Here is a 23,158-nt window from a genome sequence, read left to right as displayed (position 1 = left end):
CTCTACCAGTATGTGCTCTATCACATTAGACCTTCCTCATGTTTCAGCTGCGGATCTTCGGACTGCACAATTAGAAGACCCTGACGTCTTGAAGATCATTCGTGATTTGGAAGCTGATGACGAGCTCGCTTCTAATCGTTGGTTGGAACGTGGTTATATGATGTCACAAGGTATTTTGTACCGTTACGATCCTGATGGTGACTCTGAAGAGATTCAACTGGTGGTGCCAGTATCCAAGAGAGAAGAAATCCTTAAAGAATTCCATGATTCCCCTACTGCTGGGCATCAACGAGTCACAAGAACACTTAACCGTTTACGTGAACGTTATTTTTTCCCAGGTATGCGCCGGTTTGTTGCTGGTTATTTGAAAAATTTTATAGACTGTCAACGTTATAAAGCAACAAACCAGAAACCTTCAGGGCTTTTGCAGACTCCAGTGCTATAGCAACGGTCGGAAGTTCTTGCAGTAGATCTGTTTGGTCCCTTACCATCAGGATATTTAGGAGAACGTTTGATTCTCCTAGTAGAGGATGTTGCGACTAGGTGGGTCGAGTTGTTTGCTCTTAAAGATGCTACAGCCGAAAATTGTTCACAGGTCCTTATCGAGGAATATTTCCTTCGTTACGGATTACCGCGACGGGTTATATCCGACAACGGGCCTCAATTCATCTCAGCTGTAATGCAGAAATGTATGTTTGTGCTTGGTATCAAGCAAGAGTTGATTCCTGTGTACCATCCTGAAGCAAATCCTGTCGAAAGGAAGAACAGGGATTTAAAAGTTCAATTAGCCATGTTGGTCAAGACGGAGCACCATAATTGGCCTAAACACTTAGCCCAAGTCCGTTTTGCACTAAATAGTGCCGTTTGCTGCACCACCGGCAAGACTCCCGCTTATTTAACTTTTGCTAGGGAGATGCGTACACCGTTTGATGTGCGGCATGACCTCCGCACTATCATGGATAAAGAAAATTTTGTTCCACAGGCAACCCCTTCTTTACGTTCTTTCATTGGCAGTTTGTGTGAGATTCGAGAGCGAGTTGAGCGTCGACAAGATCAGCGAAAAGTAGTTGCGGATGCTGATCGTCGTCCCGCTCCAAAGTATAGTGTAGGTGATTTGGTTTTGATCGCAACTCATCGATTGGGTATAAAGGACAAAGGCACTTCTTCAAAGTTTCTCCCTAAACGAGATGGGCCTTATGTTGTCTCGAAGTTAGTTAGTCCGACGACCTTTGTATTAGCTGATCTTAATAATACCGTAATAGGAAAGTATCACAGTTCCGATATGGTCCCATTTGAAGGTTCATTACCTGAAATTATTATTATTTATTACATTATTATTGTAAACTTTTTATTATTATTATTTTAATTTCAATAAAAAATATTGTGAAAAGTTCAATAATATTAAAATTGTCATTGATAATGAATTGGGCAATAAGCATGATGTATACAACAGAATTTCTGAGTGGCAAGAACACATACAAGTATATACAGATGGAGCGAAGACTCAAGATAAAGTCTCTATGGCTATCTACGATTTGCCAAACAGAATTGGATATGGATTGAGACTTCCTGACGTCACGAGTATATATACTGCGGAGGCATATGCTATTGTTGCTGCTTTGGATTATATAGAAAACAAAGTACAATCAAATTTAGAATTGAAAAATGGATTATAATTACTGATTGTATGAGTGTGTTACTGGCTTTAACAAATCCTATGTACTCATCTGGTACTCATTTTATCATTTACGATATTCGCAAAAAGTATTATAAACTAACTATGCAAGGTAAAATAGACATTGTCCTTTTCTGGACACCATCTCATGTTGGCGTTATTGGCAATGATAGAGTTGATTATTTGGCCAGGCTTATCACAAACACTTCGTACGTGGTACCATACAGAAACATAAAAATTCCAATATCAGACTGTTTAGTATTAATTAAGAAGGAAATTCAAGACTTATGGAAGCATCATTGGGAAGACAGTCTTCAACGAAAGGGGCAGTGGTATAGGTCTATCAATCCAAATATTATGACTCCCCGATTTTATAAAGGTAACTTTGTTAATAGGCGTTTTTATACAACAATATGTCGTCTGCGAATCGGTCATGGACGATTTAATGAGCATCTTCATAGAATGAACATTTTACCATCACCATATTGTACATATTGTAATTGTGGCCTAATTCAGTCTTTGGATCATATATTTTTTGAATGCAGCGACTTTGCTGATCAACGACTTTTGTTGATTGAAGAATTTTTACGTATTTATGGAAATGCCGAGAGTATCCCGCGCTCTTTGCAAACGATTTTGAAGAATCGGCAATGTTATCTCTCTTTATGCAACTTTATTTGGTCCACTATTGGAGAAATTTGATTTTTGTACAAATTAATTAAGTGAAGAATTTTGTGAACTCTTATTTTGACATGATGTACATATAATATGGAGATTTCTACATGATAAATAGATATAGACAGATCATATACTTGAGGATACAGACATGGCTTCGGCCTTATAATTGAGACTATTTCAGACATGGCCTCGGCCTTAGAATTGTGACTATATCAGATATGGCTTCGGCCCTATAATTGAGAATATTTCAGACATGGCTTCAGCCTTATAATTGGGAACGTTGCAAACATGACTTTCGTCTTATAATTCAAGAATATTACAGATATGGCACCGGCCTTTAAATTGTAATAAAGAAGGAGTATAAAAGAAGACAGACTAGGCTGTATGGCTGAGAGCCTTTGCCTTCTCCTTAAGGAGTAAATTATACCAAAAAAAAAAAGGGAAAAACAAATTAAAAAAAAAAAGTCAATGGTATAATAGACGTCAGTGATTTGTCAACAGCTTCTTTGTCAATAGGCTCAATAGCTCAATAGCTTTTTTATCTCTGTTGTTTTCAATGTGAAAACTAGAGAATTATAATATGTGGAAAGTTAGAAACTTAGATAAAAGAAAGTATTTCATGATCTGTAATCTGTATTGTATTGCTTTAGTTGTGTTTGTTCAATTAATATTTTTGGTGAAATAAAGATTTATTATTATTATTATTATTATTATTATTTATTGGTGAAAACTGAAAAAAAAATTGATCTATAATCTACAAATGATTGGTCCCCATATATTTTATAATTCTCTTTGATTTGTAGGTACTTATTTGTTATGTATGTTTAATAAATTTAGGATAGTGGTCCATTTAAAGACTGAGCCACAGAAGTGTTAAAAAACTATTTGTGGTTTATTTTTTGCATAGTATTTGTGGTTATAAATGAAAAAACTGATTCAAAATGTCGTGCCAAGTTGAACAGATTGCAGACTGTGGAGACATATCAAGTCTAGGAAGGTCGCTATTCATTCCAGACAAAGAAGGTAAGGACTAAATTAGGTAAGTAATCTAATGTCCAGCGTCAAAATTATATTTATTTTGTATCAGTATTTATAGATGATACGGTAACTTCCCTTGGCGCGCCACGGCGAGTTTCTAATGGATGCAATTTCATAGTATCGCCCTAAGCTTGTACCTATACAGGGTCGTTTTGATATTGCGTTACGAAATGAAACCACATACTTACTCATTTTTTTTAAAATAATACTTTACAATAAGTTATTCAACCTAGGGATGTAAAATTCAAAAAGAGTAAGAATCAAACAAAATAAATATAAAAAAAAAAATTACACACCCTAATGCAAGCTGGCAAGCGCAGCGTTGGACATTCACCTACAAGGTGGACAGATGACCTCATAAAAGTTGCAGGAGGTCGCTGGATGCCAGCCCGCTTCCAATAGGTCAATCTGGAAATCTTTGGGAAAGCTCCAAGTTCAGCAGTGGACATCCTACGGCTGATGATAATGATATCCTAATGCCACTACTACTACTATACAGGGTGTCCCAGAAAGTAGTGTCAAGCCAAGGCCCAGAGATAGAGCACCCTTTGGGGTATCCGAATCACCCCCATATATGTGTACCGTGATTTTTCATAGTTTTCGAGTTATGAATATTTTTCTAAAATTTTGAGAATTTTCGATTAAATGTTTTCTTTTTAAAAAAGTAGAAGATTTATTTGAGATTTTTTTAATGCAACTAAATTTTCATTAGTTGTACTTTATTGCTAAAAACAATCAGCTTCGTAACTTTGATAAAAATTATGAAAATGGTTGTGTAAAGTGAAAAACTTACGTTCTATGAATTATAACTTAAATTTTCTTCTTTAAATTAAAAAACTAAATAGGTGCCTTCGTGGTTCTAAGGTAGGTCAAAAACTTCTCCAGACTTTCGACTTACATATTCATTAAAAAAACATAGTCCTTCATGGGGGCTATTTTGGCTAAAATCAGCCTTAAAAGACAGCAAGGTGGAAAATTCATAAAATTTGCCATTAGATTACAATTATTTTTTTTGACTTTTCATCAATCCTAATTAGTTTGTAAACTAACCGAAAATAACTGCAAGAATGCTATAAGTTTAACATTTGGCATATTCTTGTGTTTAAGTTCAATTAATTTTGCATAATTCGTTCTGGTGGTTTAAAGTTTGTAAATGTAGGTGTAACTCTTTTACTTACGATTACAATGGGCCGAAGGGATAAGATACCGAATTATTGCTATCAAATTTAAAGAATTTTCCACCTTGCTGTCTTTTAAGGCTGATTTTAGCTAAAATAGTCCCCATGAAGGACTATGTTTTTTTTAATGAATATGTAAGTCGAGAGTCTGGAGAAGTTTTTGACCTACCTTAGAACCACAAAGTCACCTGTTTAGTTTTTTAATTTAAAGAAGAAAATTTAAGTTATAATTCATAGAATGTAAATTTTTCACTTTACACCAACATTTTCATAGTTTTTACTAAAGTTATGAAGCTGATTGTTTTTAGCAATAAAGTACAACTAATGAAAATTTTGTTGCATTAAAAAATCTTGAAAAGTCTTCTACTTTTTTAAAAAGAAAACATTTAAACGTTCAAATCGAAAATTCTCTAAAATTCAGAACAATATTCATAACTCGAAAACTATGAAAAATCGCGGAACATACATTGGGGTGATTTGGATATCCCAAAGGGTGCTCTATTTCTGGGCCTCTGCTTGACACTGCTTTCTGGGACACCCTGTATAAGAATTTGTTGCAGTGTCTACATCATACTTTCAGACAGAAATACACACTACACTCACGCTATATTCATACTAAAATACAAAATGATCAGAAATGTAAAAATGGGGTTTTTGGTGGAAATATTTGTTGTGCACAGATGTTTTTTAGCACAATATTAACAGACATTAAAACAAGTATGTGGTTTAATTTATTCAAAATCTCTATATATTTATGGTTGGTACTTATATTAAACACAAATTTTAAGAAATCTACAACTGCCAGACAACCAAGAGGGATAGCCTCAAGCTTCCCAATTAGATTATGGCTCCTGGGGCACTAGCAAAATACATTCTTTTTTTAAATATTTGCAAATTCATAAGAAAGTTATCATATCTTTGTGATATGAAATTTAATTTGGTACTTTTCGTAATTAAAGATTGCTATTTCAATTTGTATTGAGTAGTAGTTGTTAAAGGTAATTTTTTTTTACCAACAAGAAATTCTCGGAGGCAGAACTGTGTTGGAAGCCAGTAGATGAAGGTTTTTTTTTATTATCACTCGGAAAAAACACTACTCATCTTCCCATCCTGTTTAATAAAAAAAAACTTCCTACTTCTGGTGGGGGGACTAAATCTCCCTTGCCCCATGGCCACCCCCAATTCAGTCTATTTGATTTAAGATATTATTCAACATTTTTTTTTATTTGGAAACAATGTCATTACAGTGAATTTTTATTATGTGTCTAATAATGCAAGTAAAGGTGCTTAACTAAATGTACATATAAAATTAAAAATGAAAATATAATTATAATTTAGCATCTGTCTGAGAAACCCTAAATAATTCTATGCCATTGTAAAAATTTTGGATCTGCATCATAATTATAACGGTGTAGTATTATACTAAACAGGGTTGGTATGTATGTATTAAAACTCGTGTATTCTTATTTGAGATCAACTTTTCAGATAAAAATTGGCTATCACAATGTTGTGTGTCACTTTCTTCATGTGGAAACTTGCTGGCAGTGGCCTACAGGGATCGTCTTTGTTTATTGTCTTCACAGTGGATAAGTTCTAATGAAAGCAACACATTTTTGATATCATGGAGTGGTACTTTGCCTTATGATGTCACTGTTGTCTTGGCTTTACCTATTTGTCCTTCGCAGCAATCATCTCAGGTATGTACACAAGTATATAAAAAAGGGGTTTGCTGTAAATTGTTACTTTTGTTTTTACACCACCTCTTAGATAGACACAAAAAGGGATGTTTTGGGTGTTAGAATAAGTAAAAAAAATATTTACTATTCACACCATAACTCATTGTTCTTTTGGTTCAAATAAGGCCTGCATGCTAGACATGAGGGGGTCCACCTATATCATTGTTTTGTTTTGCTAGAATAAAGAGATTAAAGATAAAATATTATGTTACAGAATGGCCCAGACTGGTTTTGTATAATAGTTGGATTTCAAAATGGAAATGTCGGATTTTATACAAATACTGGTCATTTATTGTTGCTGGAGAAATTTGATGAAAAGCCTGTGATGAAAATATCCTGCCACACTGGAACTTATGGAACTTTGTCTGATGATGTCCATATTCTTTTCCAAACCAGTGAATGCATCATCAGTGGCACAACTTTGTTTCAAACTTTACGTTCAGCTAAAGCACAACTAGCCAAAGGTGAGCTTTTTTGTAATAATTTCTAGGTTAGGTACCTTTTTTTCTGTGTGCTCTATGTAAGTACTTATTAGTTAATAATATTTCGCTATTACAGGTGTTTTAATTGTGAATAGATATGTCATAATTGTATTCAGTGATTTTTTTCTAAACCACTAAGCACATTTATCTTTTATCTATGTTTAATTAATTCTCATAAGAACAATTAAAAAAAAAACAATAAATTAAGCAACTCCATGAATCACTGCATCTATGATGTTCAATGTCAAACATTTTTTTTTAATTTGGTACTAGCTATGGGGTATTTTAAGCCCAATACAAAAAGAATCATCAAAATTATATTTGATTTGTAGTAGTGCTGTGCATGTTCGAAATTCAAGGTCCTATACCTATGAAATTAAAATAAGACCATTCCGAAGCTATACGAAATTCAACGCAAAAAGGATAATTCAAATCGAACCATGAGGTAAAAAATTATCGCAATCATTAAAAAAAACGTGTGTGTGTACGTAACAAGATAAAAATGTTTCTAAAAATTGTATTCTTCACGTTATGGTATGCTTGTTGGGAAAAGGACGCAAATAATAGAAAAGAAGGTACTTAATACATTGAGAGAAAGTTTTATTGTAATGCATTATCTAGTTAAATAAATTTTATTAAAATATCATTAAATAATTTTATTGCTTCAGACTGTAATAATTATTATTTGTGTCTATAAAATAAATTAATATTTATTTGTACACTTATCACATATCAAATTATAATGTTATAATTTAACTAATTACAATAGATAAACTACACAACTGCGGGATCGCCCGCGCGGAAATGGGTAGGTGGGGGAGGGGGGAGGGGGAGGGGGATGTTCTTCTTCTTCTTCTTCTTTGATTACTGGCGACGAGCTTGATTATGAAGCTATTCCGCCAATGTCACGTTGTTTCAGACTGCAGATTACTGAGGTATTAATCTGGGTATTAAAGTTGAATGTCTTTATGATGAAGACTTTTGTTAATGGGAGAAGATAAACGAAGGGGATTTGACAGTTCCATAGAGAATATAACCACTACGTTAAGACAGTTTTTGAGTGACAGTTGACTCTCTTTTTTTTCCCTCGTAGCGTATTGAATTGATGTTTTCCCAAATGTTAGTGATCTACAACAACATGTATATGATAAGTAGACATCACGCATATAAATATGATTTCAAACCAATAAATAAATAACACCACATGCATTAGATATAACTAAACGTACAGAAACATTTGGCACTTATGACTAAAAAGTTAGAAAGGACTTTAGACTTAGACAGTTACCTATGTTATAACTTTATTTTGTTAATTTCTATAAATTTACATAGCTGTCTAACAAAGGGAGAGTCTACTAAGGAGAGGATACACTTGAAACTAGTGGGGCGGGAGACGTTATCAGGAAGAATATTATATAGGGATATCGTAATTTGGGACAATTAAAGAATAAATGATCGGCGCTTCCTTCCTCCAAGCCACATTCACAAAGTGAATGGTCTCTAACCCTTAATTTTGCCAGATGAATCGGGGTGCATGCATGGCCGAAACGAAGACGACAGATAGTGGAAATAGCAGTTTTGTCCAATTGACGGAACTTGAAAAACCATGGTTTGACTGGGATATCTGGAACAATGTCTCCATAGTATTTTCCCTTCACCGATTTAGATACCCGCCACTGCTCATTCCATGTGCGAGTTAGTCGAGTAAGGGACAAAAGACATAAGTCTTGGCTGAAGTAATTGTAGTATTCCAAGGAACCACTCTGAGTCGCAAATTTTGCACAGGAGTCCACAGTTTCATTGCCATGAATCCCTTCATGACCCGGAATCCAGGCCAGTACTATTTTAAGGTTATGTAGAGCACACTCAAACAATGTCTGTCTTATTTTCAAGGTAATAGGAATTTAGATTTGGAGCGGAATGGATTGGACATTATGGCCTGAAGACTACTTAAAGAGTCGGAAAAATTATAGATTTATCTAATTTATGCGATTGGGCAAATCGAACAGCTTCAAGTATTGCTATAGATTCTCCTGTAAATACAGAGGTACAGGGAGGAGATTTAAAAGAAAGTATGATGCGTGAATTAGGAATCCAAACAGCCGAACCCACGCACGCGTCATCTGATAATTTAGAGGCATCGCAAAACATTGGTAACCAACCCTCCCATTTTGAATTCAATATCTCATTAAAAACAATGTTTGCCTCAATTGTACCTTTATTTATGCCGAAATTGAGAAGGACGGATGGTTTAAAAATTAGGGCCTTATAAGGAAGGGAGTACAAAGGACTAAGTGAGGATTGGAACGTTGGGCAAGATAATTGAGAAAAACTGCGGAAACTAAGAAGAAGACAAGGCATGGACCGTGGATTACTTGGAAGTGACTGTGAAAGAGTTCTAAGTTTATCTAAAAGAGGGTGAGAAGTAGATTGAACAAGTTTAAAGAAAAATCTGTCACACAGGTACTGGCGACGGATATGAAGGGGGGGTTCAACGCACTCCACTTGCATGGCATTGATAGGAGTAGATTTCATAGCCCCCATAATTATACGTAAACATCTAGCTTGTATTTTATCCAAACTATTCAAACCTGCCTTATTACAATGGTCTAGCAGAAAACAGCCGTAATCCAGGTGACTTCTGATAATTGCATTGTATAGCAATTTTTGAGAGTAAGGATGTGACCCCACCAAACTCCAGACAGGGAACGCAAAATGTTAATCATTTTTCACATTTTTGGGAAATGTAAAGGCAATGGGGATACCAGTCATCCTCGAATCTAGTATAATGCCTAGAAATTTAGTTTGATAGACCTGAGTAATGACTTAGTCATCAATAAGGATTTTAACAGTGTGAATATTTATTTTTTTTGTAAACAACACTGAATTGCATTTTGATGTTGATAGGGTGAGACCATGAACATTTAACCAATCACCCAGATATGCTAGTGCCTGGTTTAAGTCAGATTCTACACAGTGGATAAATTTGGAAGATGAGTAAAGTACGAGGTCATCTGCGTATTGTAGGACTTGACAGTAACTGTTCACCACTACATCAAGATCATAAGTATAAATGTTGTAAAGCAGAGGACTCAGTACTGAACCTTGAGGTAGGCCTTTCCAGACAGTTCTAGGGGTAAGAATGTGTTATTGATTTTAATTACCACTGATCTGCTCGTCATCAAATTAAATATGAAATGTACCATCTTCTCAGGGACACTCAGCTTTAGAAGTTTTTCTCTGAGAACCGGAAGAAGAACATTATCATATGCAGAAGTGATGTCTAAAAAGACACCTAAAAGTACTTCTTTGTTTTGGTAAGAGCGGTAAATATCAGTTGTAAGAATGCTAAGACTGTCTAGAGTACTCATTCCTTTCCTGAATCCAAACTGCGTATCTGACAATTTGCCTGAGTTCTCCATGAACCAATCCAATCGATGTTTGAGCAAATGTTCTGAAATTTTAAGTAATATAGAGGAGAGGGCTATGGGTCTATATGAAGAAGAGTGAAGAGGATTTTTACCTGGTTTGAGGAGAGGAATAATAATTTGTGTTTTCCATGCATCGGGAACAACACCAGTTTCAAAAAAATGATTAATCAGTTTTAGGTAAAACTGTTTGCAGTTATCATTAGCTCTTGTCAAGAATGAATAGGGAATGCCATCAAGCCCAGGAGAAGAGTCGACAAGGCCGTCTAAAGACAATTGCAATTCTTCAAACGAAAATGGGGATGCTAGGGGTGAGTTGAAGGAAGAGGAGGATATAAGAGGGGAAGACAGGAAAAGTCTGGGACTGAAGGAGGGGCAATTTTAGAAGCAAATGAGTCGATCCAAGTGGAAGGATCATTGGATGGGGTATTAGAAAAATTACGAGCAGATCTAAACCTTTTTATTTGACTCCAAACATATGATGAAGGGAATTTGGGTGACAGACTTTCGCAAAACCGCATCCAACCCTGCTTTTTTTTAAGGGATAATAATCTGCGGGAACGGGCCGCCATTTGTTGAAAAGAGATGAAAATTCTCTGTCGTCATTGAAGAGTTATATTTAATTTCAGCTTTGTGGCGTTGGTGAATAATGCTCGTGCACTCTGCATCCCACCATGGCGGCGACTTTTTGGTTGATTTGCCTTTTTTAAGTGGAATGTGAGAGTCTGCAGACGAAGAAATCGCCTCAACGAATTTATTATATGCATCTAAAGGGTGTAAATTACTATTGCCAGATACTAACTTTTGAATTGAGAATCGAGGGATGCTACATATGATGGCCAGTCAGCCCCAGATAAACGATATTTGAGGAGAGGGGAGAAGGGATTTTGAAGAGGAAAATTAAGTGGGACGGAGATAATAATTGGAAAATGGTCACTGCTAAAACTGTGGGGACTTATTTCCCAATGTAGTAGAGACGCAAGAGATGCAGAACAAATGGATAAATCTACAACACTCTTTGGATTCTGAGAAGGGTAAACACGACGGGTAGGAGACCCATCATTGATAACACAAAAATTAAAATCATCCAATATTTCGAGAAGAGGAAAGGAGACACGGTCACACCGATAGGACCCCCATGATGTATGGTGGCAATTAAAATCGCCCATGATTATAATAGGACTAGGAAGGGAAGATAAAATAGAACGAAGTTCAAGGAATATGAAGGAAGAAGGATGAGGGATGTAAATAGAAACAAAAGAAATGTTAAAACACCTCACAGCCACGACATTAAAGTTTTGACTATGAGGAGGAACAGCTAACTGGGTATAAATGAGGGACTGACTTACAAATAAAGCACTTCCCCCATAGCCATCGTCCCTGTCATCCCGAAAACCTGCAAACCCAGGGACTCGAAAATGAGAGCCAAGAGGGACAAGCCAAGTCTCGGAAATAGCAAGGATAGATGGGGAATATTTAGAAATCATAAGAGAAATTTCATGATTCTTATTGCGGATACTCTTACTGTTCCACTGAAGAATCTTTATTGGATCCATTGTTAACAAGGGAAAAAATTAATTGTAATTTATTGGCAACGTTGGTCGGTAAGCAATCAGAATATGTGGATATAATAGTGAATACTAGATTTATAAGACCTTCTAGAAGGTTACTTTCTGGGAGAGAGTCATCTACAGGAGTATTCAAAGCGCAGCCATTTGGTTGTGAAGAGGCAGGATCAGAAGTAATATCAGAATGTAACACTCTATTATAGCTCTTACCTAATGGGGCTCGGGATCGAGGGGAGGAGAAAGTAGTTTTATTGTATGAAGAACGTTCAGGAGGTGAATTATTGGGTGAAGGAGAAGGCATATTAATTGGGGAAGATAGATTAGGAGCAGCTTTGATAGCTTGTGAATAAGAGTTATTAGGTTTAAAATGGGAGGATGCCATGTCGTAAGACACATTGTCCCTAGACATGAGCATTTTTATATTTTTTTGTCTGTCATGTTCAGGACAGCTTTTGTGTGTGGCAAAATGACTACCAGAACAGGAAGTACATTTAGCAGATTGCATGTCCACCGAGCATGAGTCACCTGGGTGTGGAAGAGAACATATATAACATCTAGTTTTTGACCGACATTGGTTTATAATGTGACCAAAACCGCAGCAGTTAAGGCATTGAATTGTGGGAAGTATATATATATCCACAGGAAGAGAGTTATAGAAGTAATATACGTAAGAGGGTAATTTTGTGACAGAAATGTAATTACAATAGTTTGAGTTGGTAGCCAACTAGGAGCACCATCTGTAATTACCTTTCTGCTGAGTCGTCTCGCTTTAATTGCTTTACCACATCCATCTGGAACTTCTATGTATTTAATGAAGTCATCCATGGAAACCTCAACAGGAATTCCTCGAACTACTCCCAACCGGGTCACATTGTATGAGGGGATTGAAGAAACATAATTATTGAGTGATAAAGTAGGATTAATTAAGAAATTATTTGCGTCAACAGCAGTAAGAAATTCAATAGAAATTCTGTTGCGACCCACTTTTTTTACCCCATTTTTCATTATGTTTGGTATTTTATGCTTGAACAAAAACTGGCCAAAATTAATGGGTCTGATGGTCGATCCAGATGAAGGATCAGTTTCAACACGAGACACATGAACGATAAATGGTCCTGTGCTTGAATCAGGGTAAGAACTCAAAAGTTCCTTGTAACTTGTGTGAGTGAATGAGGTTTGAATGGAAGGGCATTCAAGGACCGGTTGTGCTGAACTAGTTTTTTTGGTAGGGATGATTGTCTCCGAGGAGTCATCGCTTTGGCGTTTATAGGCCGATTGTCTAGCCACACTAGTATCAGGGTGCAGGGAGGAAATAACATCCATAGCAACCGGGAAATAGCAATTGGGAAATATCCGGGGGATCGGGGGGGTCTGGAGGTGATATGTCCATTGTTACTATATGAGATAGTAACAAGGACTAATTAATACACAAAAACACTTACCGACACCACTAAGAATATACAAAACACAATTCAATAGGAATTATAGTAATATAGAGATTTCCTGATTTTTTTAAAAGGTTTAAATACAGAATCCCACTGACTCGTGTATCAGCTACCCTCCAAAAACCGAGGGGGATGTTACTGAGGTGAATGCGTGGCGTGGGCCCGGGACACAGAGCTCAAATGACATTTCTCAGTGTGCTCACGGTTCTCGCACAGCGCAGTTCTGTAGTTGTTATGAACCCTTAAAAGAAAACGCATATAATATTAAGCTGCCCAATATATTTCCCGAGATGAACGGTCAACATTGGTCTTCGATTTTTGCTAAGAAAATAAACAAGCAAGTCAGACAACTGGTGTACAATGTATTTTTTTTTTAAACTAAGTAAACAAGAACAGTCGTGTACGGAATATTTACAAGATTTCTGTTTTTCAAAATTATGTATTTTTGTCTATATTTAAGTAAATGTTGCTGGCATAAGTCAGGTTCTTTTATCATATCCATGTATACAGGGTGGTGACGACATAGCGACATTAAATGAAACCACATGCCGAGTATCACGTTAGTAGTACGTATACCAAAAATTATCAAATTACAATCAATGGTTTAGCCGCAGGAATTATTTTTTACTTTAACGATTTTAGAACATGATGTACGTGCATTACGATTTAGCCACGCAAGTTCATTAGGTCATTCACCTCAAAACAATTTCATTTACCTACATGCGTAATACAACTAAATACAATGTGCTACTCGCTACTCAGAAATAATATTACAATATTTTATTGTATTGCTGGTTGTATTTAGACCTAATCACCATAAAGATAACATTATTATTATTAGCAAGGAAAGATTGCCGAGACGCACCACTTGTTTTGTAAACTGGTAAGATAGCTACGTTGTCAATTCGACATTTTGTCTAAACATGTAGGTAAGTGTAGGCAAAAATACCCGGTGTAAGGGAAGCGCTACCGAAAACGAAGACAGCGCGATCGAATGATTAGCTTTTCGAAAGAAGAGAACGTTCTTATACAGCGTTACGTATGGATAGATAAACTAAACTATTAATTAGAAACAAAATTCAATATTATAAAAAAAATATCATAATGTAAGTTGTAAGACCCACATCAGCTGATGCCTATGCGGGCGCAGCGCAGCGCGCCGCGGCGGCCGTCGCTTTGTCGGCATTTCTTTTGTAGTTCGTACGCGTGTGTATTAGTTGTGATTAAATGTTCAAGTGTTTACATGAAATGTGAACCTAGTGACCATGACCACCATTTTTTTAGATTATGTTCATGAATGAAACTTTACGCCCAAAAGGGACCGCCAAATAAGTACGTACGTACGCCTACGTGCAGTGCCTACAGGTCAGATGAGGTTAATAAGCAATATTATAAAGGCTGGTGTGTTTAATTTAGATTATTTTCGCATTTAGTTTGTTTGAAAAATTAGATTCTTGTAGTTTTGCGTAATAACTTTTTTGATAATTTTAGAGTGTTTTGATCAACTAGTGAGGTTCGTGTTTTCATTTAATGTCGTTATGTCGTCACCACTCTGTATAATAAATTAAAATAATAATATAATAAAGAAAAAGTAAAATTAAAATAATATTAAATAGCCTATGACAAATGCCAAGTTTCAAATATTGTGGTACACCCACGGTAATATAAATATATTTTTTTATATTATAATCAGATGTAATTCGATCCTTAGAGCAATGAAAAACATGATAGAAAACTCTGATCTTAAGTATTTAGTTTAATTATATGTTTTTGCTAGTTCTCTCTTTCGGGAGCCTGCTGCGCTTCGGCACTGTAACCAGTCTTGCTCCTAAACGACTTCTCAGCCCATTATGAACCTTCGCAGGAATTATCTATACAATATTAGCTATTTTTAGAAAAAATATTAAAAATATATAAATACGCCAACTTTGTGAAATTCAAGTTTGAAACTTTAAAACATATTTTTCACAGATTTTTTTTTTCAATTTCCAAATATACAATAAAATAGCTTATTAATATGAATAGTCTAACATCCCGCTGCAGAATTAGTGCACTCATCGAGTACATGTTAAAAACTACATTCTTACACATATTTATGCTTAGAAGAATATATATCTACTAGGTTGCCTATTAAAACTTGGCCGCTAATATTTTTAATTAAATTATTGTTAATTGATTTTTCGGAAAACATTTCATTCATTTGTTTTTCAAAATAAAATATCGTCCACTTCATGACAATACACATAAAGACTCTGAAAAACCACGGTTGCCGTTGCGCACTTGGCCGCACCTCTTCGCAGCCAGGTGTAAGCAGGTATGACTATGATACATTTACTCGTTCATAATGTATATTTATTAGCTATACATCAAATTAAAGCTGATTTTCTTCTGTTGATCATGATACACGGTTGCCTAATTAAATCTGGCCGCAAATAAGGGTTGCTGACTCTTAAAAATGATAAATATTGAAGGTAGAGTGAAAGAGAGCTAGCGCGTAATATTACCAGTCAGAAAAGGATAGCGAGTACCAGCTGTACGACACTTTTGAACCATTGCGCATGCGCCTGATGATAGTGCTAACCAGACTTTATACTTTAAAATTATTTTGTATCTGGATCGAGGATATATAATATATACGATATGAGTTATAAACAATTTAATAAATCATGGATTTTCATCATCTAAAATATATAAAGTTCAAATTACGACTTCATTATTAGATATAATAGAACTTGTTTCTAGTTACCTGTATTCGACACTAAACAAAATAAAATCCTTCTAAAATCACCACGTTAAATCTGTTTTCAGTCGCATATTTTATCTACAACCAGTTTCATAATGGAACATTTGCATGTTTTAGTCTATAATTGTAAACGGCGTTGCTTTGAAATATAAACATATTTTTCTATTGTTATTTTCTAGTATTATCATCTATTTATTCACTTAAACAACAAATAGTTTTACTTACTTGACAATTTTTTTTTATTTACATCCATGATCCAGGTTTACACTTAGACAAGAGTAATTATTATATTATGAGCGCCGCCCCGTACACAACCACAAGCTGTCAATATTGACACCATACTAAAGCTGTTGTATGGATTGCAGTTCAATTCAGTTGAACACAGCGAATGTTCGGAACGCCAAATCTAGTACGTGGTACATATATATCGATGTTCGGTGGCAAGTGTTATAACTACTCAGAAACAGCAGCAATACCAGCCAAAAATTGAATTTATGCATGACATAAATGTCAACAGAACATTATATTTACTTTTTAGTCAGAGCTGGCATTCAAGATGACTATATGATAGATAGTCGTAATATAAGTGTTCGAAAATGGGTGTTTTGTGATCAGGAAATTATTAATGACGCTGCAGTTGTGGGCCTTGAGTTAAAGAATGCATATGATCACCTTCTTGCAGCTTCAACTTATGGAGGATATGATATATGGTGAGAATGTAATTACTTAATTGTTAATTAAAAATTACCACTTTTAATTAATAAATTATAAACCGGTTGACTTCTACACAATAACGTTAAGTGGCGCATCACCTGCCTTTGCGTTGAAAAATGCCTTCACCAATCGTCCCAACAATCCCAAGGATTATATAGTGTATAAAAGAGAGTCCAAGTGCTGAGAGCGCTGTTACAATCTTAACTGGATCGTTTCAGATTCACTAATAGCCTTTATTTGTAGTCACTTACGACATGCGGAAGATACCGTGGTGGATTCTTTCAGACGGTCACAAGCCTCAGGGCGGAAATGTTTTAACGCCTGCACTATCATTGCAGGTACCGTTCTGTTCCACCTGTTAATTCTTTGATACTTGGAGCAGGACAGAAACCATTTGTAGGATTTCATTATGCTCTCGAAGGAGGTACAACACCTCCTTTACAAGACGTAGCCAGAGCAGTCGCCAATAAAATCAAGTCAGCTTTGCCGTGAGTACTGAATTAGTAAACAACCTCGTTTAATATACTCGTGTTGCCCCGAAAGTGGGCCGATTAGAATTAGGGTTCATTGTTGGATTAGATCTCATTATTTATATAGATTTGTAATGTCGCCCCTAAGTCTATGAGATGTTGAAAAACAAACTATTTTACGGATTTTATCCCGGTTTTTAATATTATAATTTTCTTCCTATATACCTATGTTTAATACGACACAGCCTCGGTAGTGTAGTTGTAATTGTACTCAGTATGAGTACGACTTCTGCGGTGAGGTCCTGGGTTCGAATCCCGGGTCGGGCCAAATATAATTGCGACTGGTTTTTTCCATCTTAAAATTTAGTCAGTCGCAGTTCGGAGTCAGTTTATTGGCGATGTAAGACCCCCGTGCCTCGCAAAAACCTAAATCCTGCGCCTAATCTTTCTTCGGTTATGACGGTTTACCGTCTCACTGGACTATGCGAGTGCACATATGTATTGCACTCAAGCTTGTGCACTAAAGTATCTGCTGCGTACCTGGCTGATCTCCGTTGAGATTGGCCACCGTGGCTGAAATTCGGCTAGGAAGGAATCAATCAATGTTTAATACAGATTTTATAACATGTTAGTTATTTGGCAAATTTAATTATGTATATTTTAGAGGTTGGCTCGGTGGAGGTTCAACAGAGAGTGCTACATCTGGCAGCGAGCCACACGTTCGATCGGAGCCCCTAACTATGCGCTCCGGCTTATACGATACGCAACGAGTCGGCACAGTGGCAGTTGTTTCACCCGATCGACGCCTTGCAGCTTTTGTCGATAGTTTTGGACGCGTGGCACTTCTTGATGTAAATAGAGGGCATCTCGTTCGACTGTTTAAAGGCTGCAGAGATGCTCAATGTGCCTTTGTTCAGGTTTGGCGTTTTAACTTGCTGTCAAATAGTGGGTATAAGTACTTACAATTTACAGTTTTAAAGTCCGTTGTAAATTATAAATTAATAAACTAGGGTGGATAATAAGTATTTATATTTTCTTTGTTAAGTTTTATGTGTATGTTTTACGGAATATCACCGGGAAATGATATAAAAATAATTTAATCTGTCTCCAAATTAAATTATTATAAAAAATTGATATCATTAATTATAGCCTGACGAGGTTAATAAAAACTCTCGTTGTTGTGTTTTTTTATAAAATACAGAACTAATCTCTTCTATTAACAATTCTAACTTTAGAACAGAAAGCAGAAGGGTCGCCTTCAAAGCAAGTTTTTTATATTCCTGGTTAACCTGTATCTTGTAGAGTAAAAGAGGATGGGCTCATCGTGGAAGCTGTGCAAAATCTAATGTATTTCCATCACTTACTTTACCCGTGGGGACATTAATCGAATTCATTTTCTTTTTCAGTTATTCGAAGTTGACGACAAAAAACCACAATTGTCCGTGATTAAAGAAATCAAGAGGGCTATATTTTTGGTTATATACAATCCAAAGAAAGGGCTTATTGACATTCGGGTAATGCAAACTGGTACTAGAGTGGCCGTTTTCACTGCTACTAAGAATGGTATATTGATTTATAACACCTGTGGACTGGTCGGGGCAGACAAAAACTATACCTACAAAAAACTTAATTTGCCGGAATTTCAATGTATTTTATTAGACCCGGATGGAAAATTAAAAAAGTTTAATATTCCATTTTTCTTTGCATTAGATGGAGAACATTCTGAAAGATCGAAAGATCTACATACGCTGAGAGAATTGCGAGATTATGTAAAAAAGTCTGATGTTTCGACGGATGAATACGAAAATGAATTATTAGCAAAAGTTTCTCAATTAAAAACGTTAGAACTGAGAAAACACTTTCTGGAATTAATGATAAATAATTATAACGCATCTCCTAAAGTTGCCATGTCTTGTTTAAATGTCTTCTGGAATTGTTTTGCTGAAGACAATCTGAATACTCAGGAACAAGTTATAAAACATTATTTTGCAAAACTGGGCTTAACTACACTTTTTTATCGACTTATTAACGATGAACATTCCGATGATATGAATGAGCTACAAACCAAATTTCAAACTTTTTTAAGATTACCTGTAAAAGAAAACAAAGATCGTAATGATATGCATTTTGAAGATAATGAAGAACAGGCCACGTCAGCTTTTCACTTACTAGAAGACGATAGCTGTATTTTAGAAAGGATGTTAGCTCTGGCACAAGAAAAGGATTACAAAGAACAACAGCAAATTAGGGTAACTTTTGCTGATACTAAAGTCAGTACGTACAAAGAATTTGTATCTTGTTTTGTGCTAGACGAAAAATCTCAATATATTTGTTTAAAACCTGATGCTACACCTGAAAAACTCAATAATTTAGCGTGTATTACTTTTAAATCTATTTTCAAATTAAAGGACTTTAAATTACTTACTAATTATATCAATGAATGTAATATTGACCCAAAAGAAATTGTTAAGCTTTTAATTATGCAATTAATGAACATGTCGATGGAAGAGATTAATATTGAATTAATTGAAAAAATCATAGTTGCTTTGTATTACATTTGTAAATGTACAAAGGACGCTACCAATATAATCTACAATGAAATATCCCCTTGGTGGGAAAACATTAGAAACATGTTAGTGGATATGCCATGTCCCTTAAGAAGTATGATCGTTGCAATGACATGCAAAGCAGTCGGTAGAATATTTGAAATACAACATTTAGAAGGCGAAGAAGAAGTTTGGGAATCAGTTACGAAAGAAAATGCTAAATGGGGCATCCTGATCGGAAAACTAGAGGACATTTCTATCCTTAGTATAATTTTAATGTTTAAAGATACCTTTAAAGGAGAATCATTGCCGAAATTACACATTTCCGAATATGATGTAAACCTTAAGTATATATATACAAGAGGTAAAGGATCTGTTACAGAACTAATAGCGAAATGGCTTTGTGGCATGGGTGTTACTCCAGAGGCCATAATTGCCAATGAACTGATGGAAGTACAGGCCTCCAAAGCGGGGCAAGAAGTTCCTTCCGTTAATGATGACAGTGACCCCGCTTTCGTTTTTATTGAAAATAATCGTTCTTCTGTTGATGAAAATCCCAAAATTTTCAAATGGCTATCACTTTTACGGCGACAATTTCCACTCAGTACGATGGCTGATTACATAATTGCGAACATGTGTTGGGAATACTCTATGGCTTGGCAAAAATGTATGCAAAATACTGCGTTTTTAGAAGCTGTGATTCATTGTTTAACTACTTTATCAGATTACTTTATTCGTTTAGGCCTTTTTTCGATCATATGGTCGACTTATATCAAACATATTTTTGAACTTACTTGTCGATTAGTTAACAAAACAGGCAAATTACCGAAAGATCCCTTGTCTTTACAGGAAGTGGGATTTGATAATCAAGTAATGATACAATTTTTATCTCTAACAACAAAATATCTTAGTTGCTTTCAGAAATATTCGTCTAATACAGCTAATCAGAAAAAACAAACAATACAGTTTGAGAGAATTTGGGACGAAAGCATGCCTTCCCTTGTGGAGGTTGCCCAACACACTAAATATGTGGATGATAATATTTTGAGCCTAAATTATCAAATTTCTTCCACTATGCATTTACAGTGTCATTTTAATATAAAGTTTTTAAAACCACTCGACACGCTCTATGATATTGATTATCAATACATATTAGAAGCCCTTACAGGAAATGTTCTTGGTCGAGATATTAATATGAAGGCATCTGAAAAAGTTAGAAATCATAGGATGAAGTTTTTAACTAAACTTATTCGAGCTGCTGTTGAGACAATAAGTACATCAGACAGTAATGAACCTTATAAAAGTTACGACTGCGAAGAATGTGTTACTTGGATGAAAAAGATCTATTCATTAGCAGAATTGTGGAGCATCGATGAAGATTTTGTAATACGTCAACAGGTAAGCGTTGATTATTTTGCACAATTTAAAAGATTTTTCTTAGATTAGGGTATACCAACATATTTAGTCGAATATTTAATCCGTATAAATTGGGCATACGATATCTTCTTTATAGCCGAGTACAAAAACGATCCCAATCTTTACCTTAATACTGATCGCGAAAATTAACCAATCAGAATAGAGTTTGGCATGCGTATATATTTCATCCATCTTATAGTTTTTCGTTCTGATCGTATACGGATACGCGCGTAACGTAATATTATATAATTAAAATTTTCACAGGCTATCGCTCTGTATCACCTAGGATTTGATGTATTGGCAGAAAACATAATAACTTCAGCTCAGAAACCAGAGTTACTATTGGCGCCAATATTAGCAATAACTACTCAGAGATTGAAACGTAGCCTGGAGCGATCAAGCAATCAGCCTGAATGGATCGTGACAGTGCCCCCACATCTGTACAAACGTTTACAAAACGTCGTGAGTATAATTTTTCATAGAACCTGTGTAGGTCTACCAGGTAGAGGTTCAGACTTCCAGAGTTTGTGGGCTGCGGCTTTCTAAGTGCGTACCACCTGATCCGGGTCTCTACGAGAAGCGTAGAATGCGATGTCTTCCGCAAAGAGCGCCAGATGGGCGTCTTTTAATTTCGGAATATCGCTTATGTACAGCGAGAAAAGAAATGGGCAAAGACCAGAGCCTTGCGGCATTTTGGCGGTGATGTTCTGCAGGGAAGAGATTTCCCTCCACGCGATATTTGAAACCGCGACTCGACAAAAGTCTCGTATGATGTGCATGGAAGTTGTTTTTTTAGTCTTGAGGACTCAGAGAGCTCCCTCTGGAAAATATTATGTACAAAGATAGATTATTTATAAAGTATTTTTAGACATTGTCATATAATGGATATATTTTTTTTTTTGGATATATTTCAGGTGCTTGATACGTCAATCCCAGCTAATCCTTCGTTGCCTACTACAGTATTGGTACTGCAAAGCCTGCTGGTTCAAATGGACAAAAAGACATCTGAAGCCGTATCAGCATCAAATTCTTCAAACATTAAATTGGCTGAACTTATTATTGAAAATTGTGAGGTTCTCATTAGGCGGAAATTATAAATTTTGTATTTCTAGCGCCTTGAATGTAGAAGTAGGCGTGGCGTATCATACATAGTTGTCAAAATCCGCTAATTTTGCAATAGATTAATAGCGGCTTTTTTGATTCTAAAAACAGTCAATTTTTATAATCAGCTATTAGCCAATAATTGCAGACCACAAGTTAGACATTTCGCTCTGAGTTAAAAGAGCTCAAAGACATAAGTTTCGACTAATTTTTAATATCTTAAAATGTCCAGTCCTACGCTTAGAAGTAAGGAAAGTTCCCTTATGTAACATAAATAATAATATCCCAACAGACAAAACTAATAAATAACCATGTAAAGCCATGTAAACGGTAATATCAGCCAGAATATCAATATTAGCAAAAACCAGCTTCATACATATGTAAATTCTAAAATAGTTAGTTACCTAAAAGAATTAGTGTCAGACACCCTTATCAATAACTATACCAATAAGGCATCATGTAATGTATGTATGTAATTGTCATATCACATAACGACCCACTGCTACTTAAAAAGCCAGCGCTTGTCTTAATTATAATTGTGACTGTGAAATCTGAATAGGTATTAGAGTCTAATTTTTTATGCGTGATTTGATTAGCTAATTAAACGGATAGAATCATATCTAACATGTTTCACTTAGGGTGTGCGCATTTTGTATAGTCTGTCGACATGGCATATTTTAGTAATTTTTTGAATTCGGATACTGGCAACACTTATAAATAGTCCGTGCAAGAACGCTCAGCAAGAACGTGTCGTCGCCATGACTTGTTTGTAGTTCAACTAAAAGTTTTTGTTACTTACACTTTTTATATCTATCTATACTTCTATACTATTATATAAAGCTGAAGAGTTTGTTTGTTTGTTTGTTTGTTTGAACGCGCTAATCTCAGGAACTACCGGTCCAAACCGAAAAATTCTTTTTACGTTGGATAGCCCTTTGTT

At 35.5% G+C, this 23,158-nt stretch overlaps 1 protein-coding gene across 6 annotated transcripts; it reads left to right on the top strand.

The window, feature by feature from the left end:
• The first annotated feature begins 2,827 nt into the window (after positions 1-2,827).
• Positions 2,828-22,837, top strand: LOC115454273 (rab3 GTPase-activating protein non-catalytic subunit). Of its 6 annotated transcripts, none has more exons than XM_037442220.1 (10): positions 2,829-2,961; positions 3,191-3,376; positions 6,055-6,266; positions 6,520-6,769; positions 16,510-16,681; positions 17,024-17,173; positions 17,820-18,072; positions 18,562-21,099; positions 21,382-21,579; positions 22,032-22,837. In XM_037442220.1, the coding sequence occupies exons 2-10, from the start codon at positions 3,295-3,297 to the stop codon at positions 22,212-22,214; spliced, it is 4,038 nt and encodes a 1,345-aa protein (XP_037298117.1). In that variant the 5' UTR covers positions 2,829-2,961; positions 3,191-3,294; the 3' UTR covers positions 22,215-22,837. The 6 variants fall into 6 exon arrangements, with proteins under 6 accessions (XP_037298121.1, XP_037298117.1, XP_037298119.1 ...); XM_037442222.1 differs by having other exon boundaries at positions 3,157-3,376; XM_037442223.1 differs by having other exon boundaries at positions 2,839-2,942.
• Positions 22,838-23,158: the final 321 nt, after the last annotated feature.

The sequence above is a fragment of the Manduca sexta genome, chromosome 24 (assembly GCF_014839805.1).
Source record: "Manduca sexta isolate Smith_Timp_Sample1 chromosome 24, JHU_Msex_v1.0, whole genome shotgun sequence".
NCBI lineage: Eukaryota > Metazoa > Arthropoda > Insecta > Lepidoptera > Sphingidae > Manduca > Manduca sexta.
Note: the sequence above shows the minus strand (reverse complement) of the source record. Positions and strands in the feature narration are given on the sequence as shown.

Bases quoted from the DNA above. Each gene is read 5' to 3' on its own strand.
- LOC115454273 (XM_037442220.1), top strand. From the start codon at position 3,295: ATGTCGTGCCAAGTTGAACAGATTGCAGACTGTGGAGACATATCAAGT. The intron at 6,267-6,519 runs GTATGTACACAA...ATTATGTTACAG, and splicing joins CTTCGCAGCAATCATCTCAG to AATGGCCCAGACTGGTTTTG. The intron at 21,100-21,381 runs GTAAGCGTTGAT...AAATTTTCACAG, and splicing joins ATTTTGTAATACGTCAACAG to GCTATCGCTCTGTATCACCT.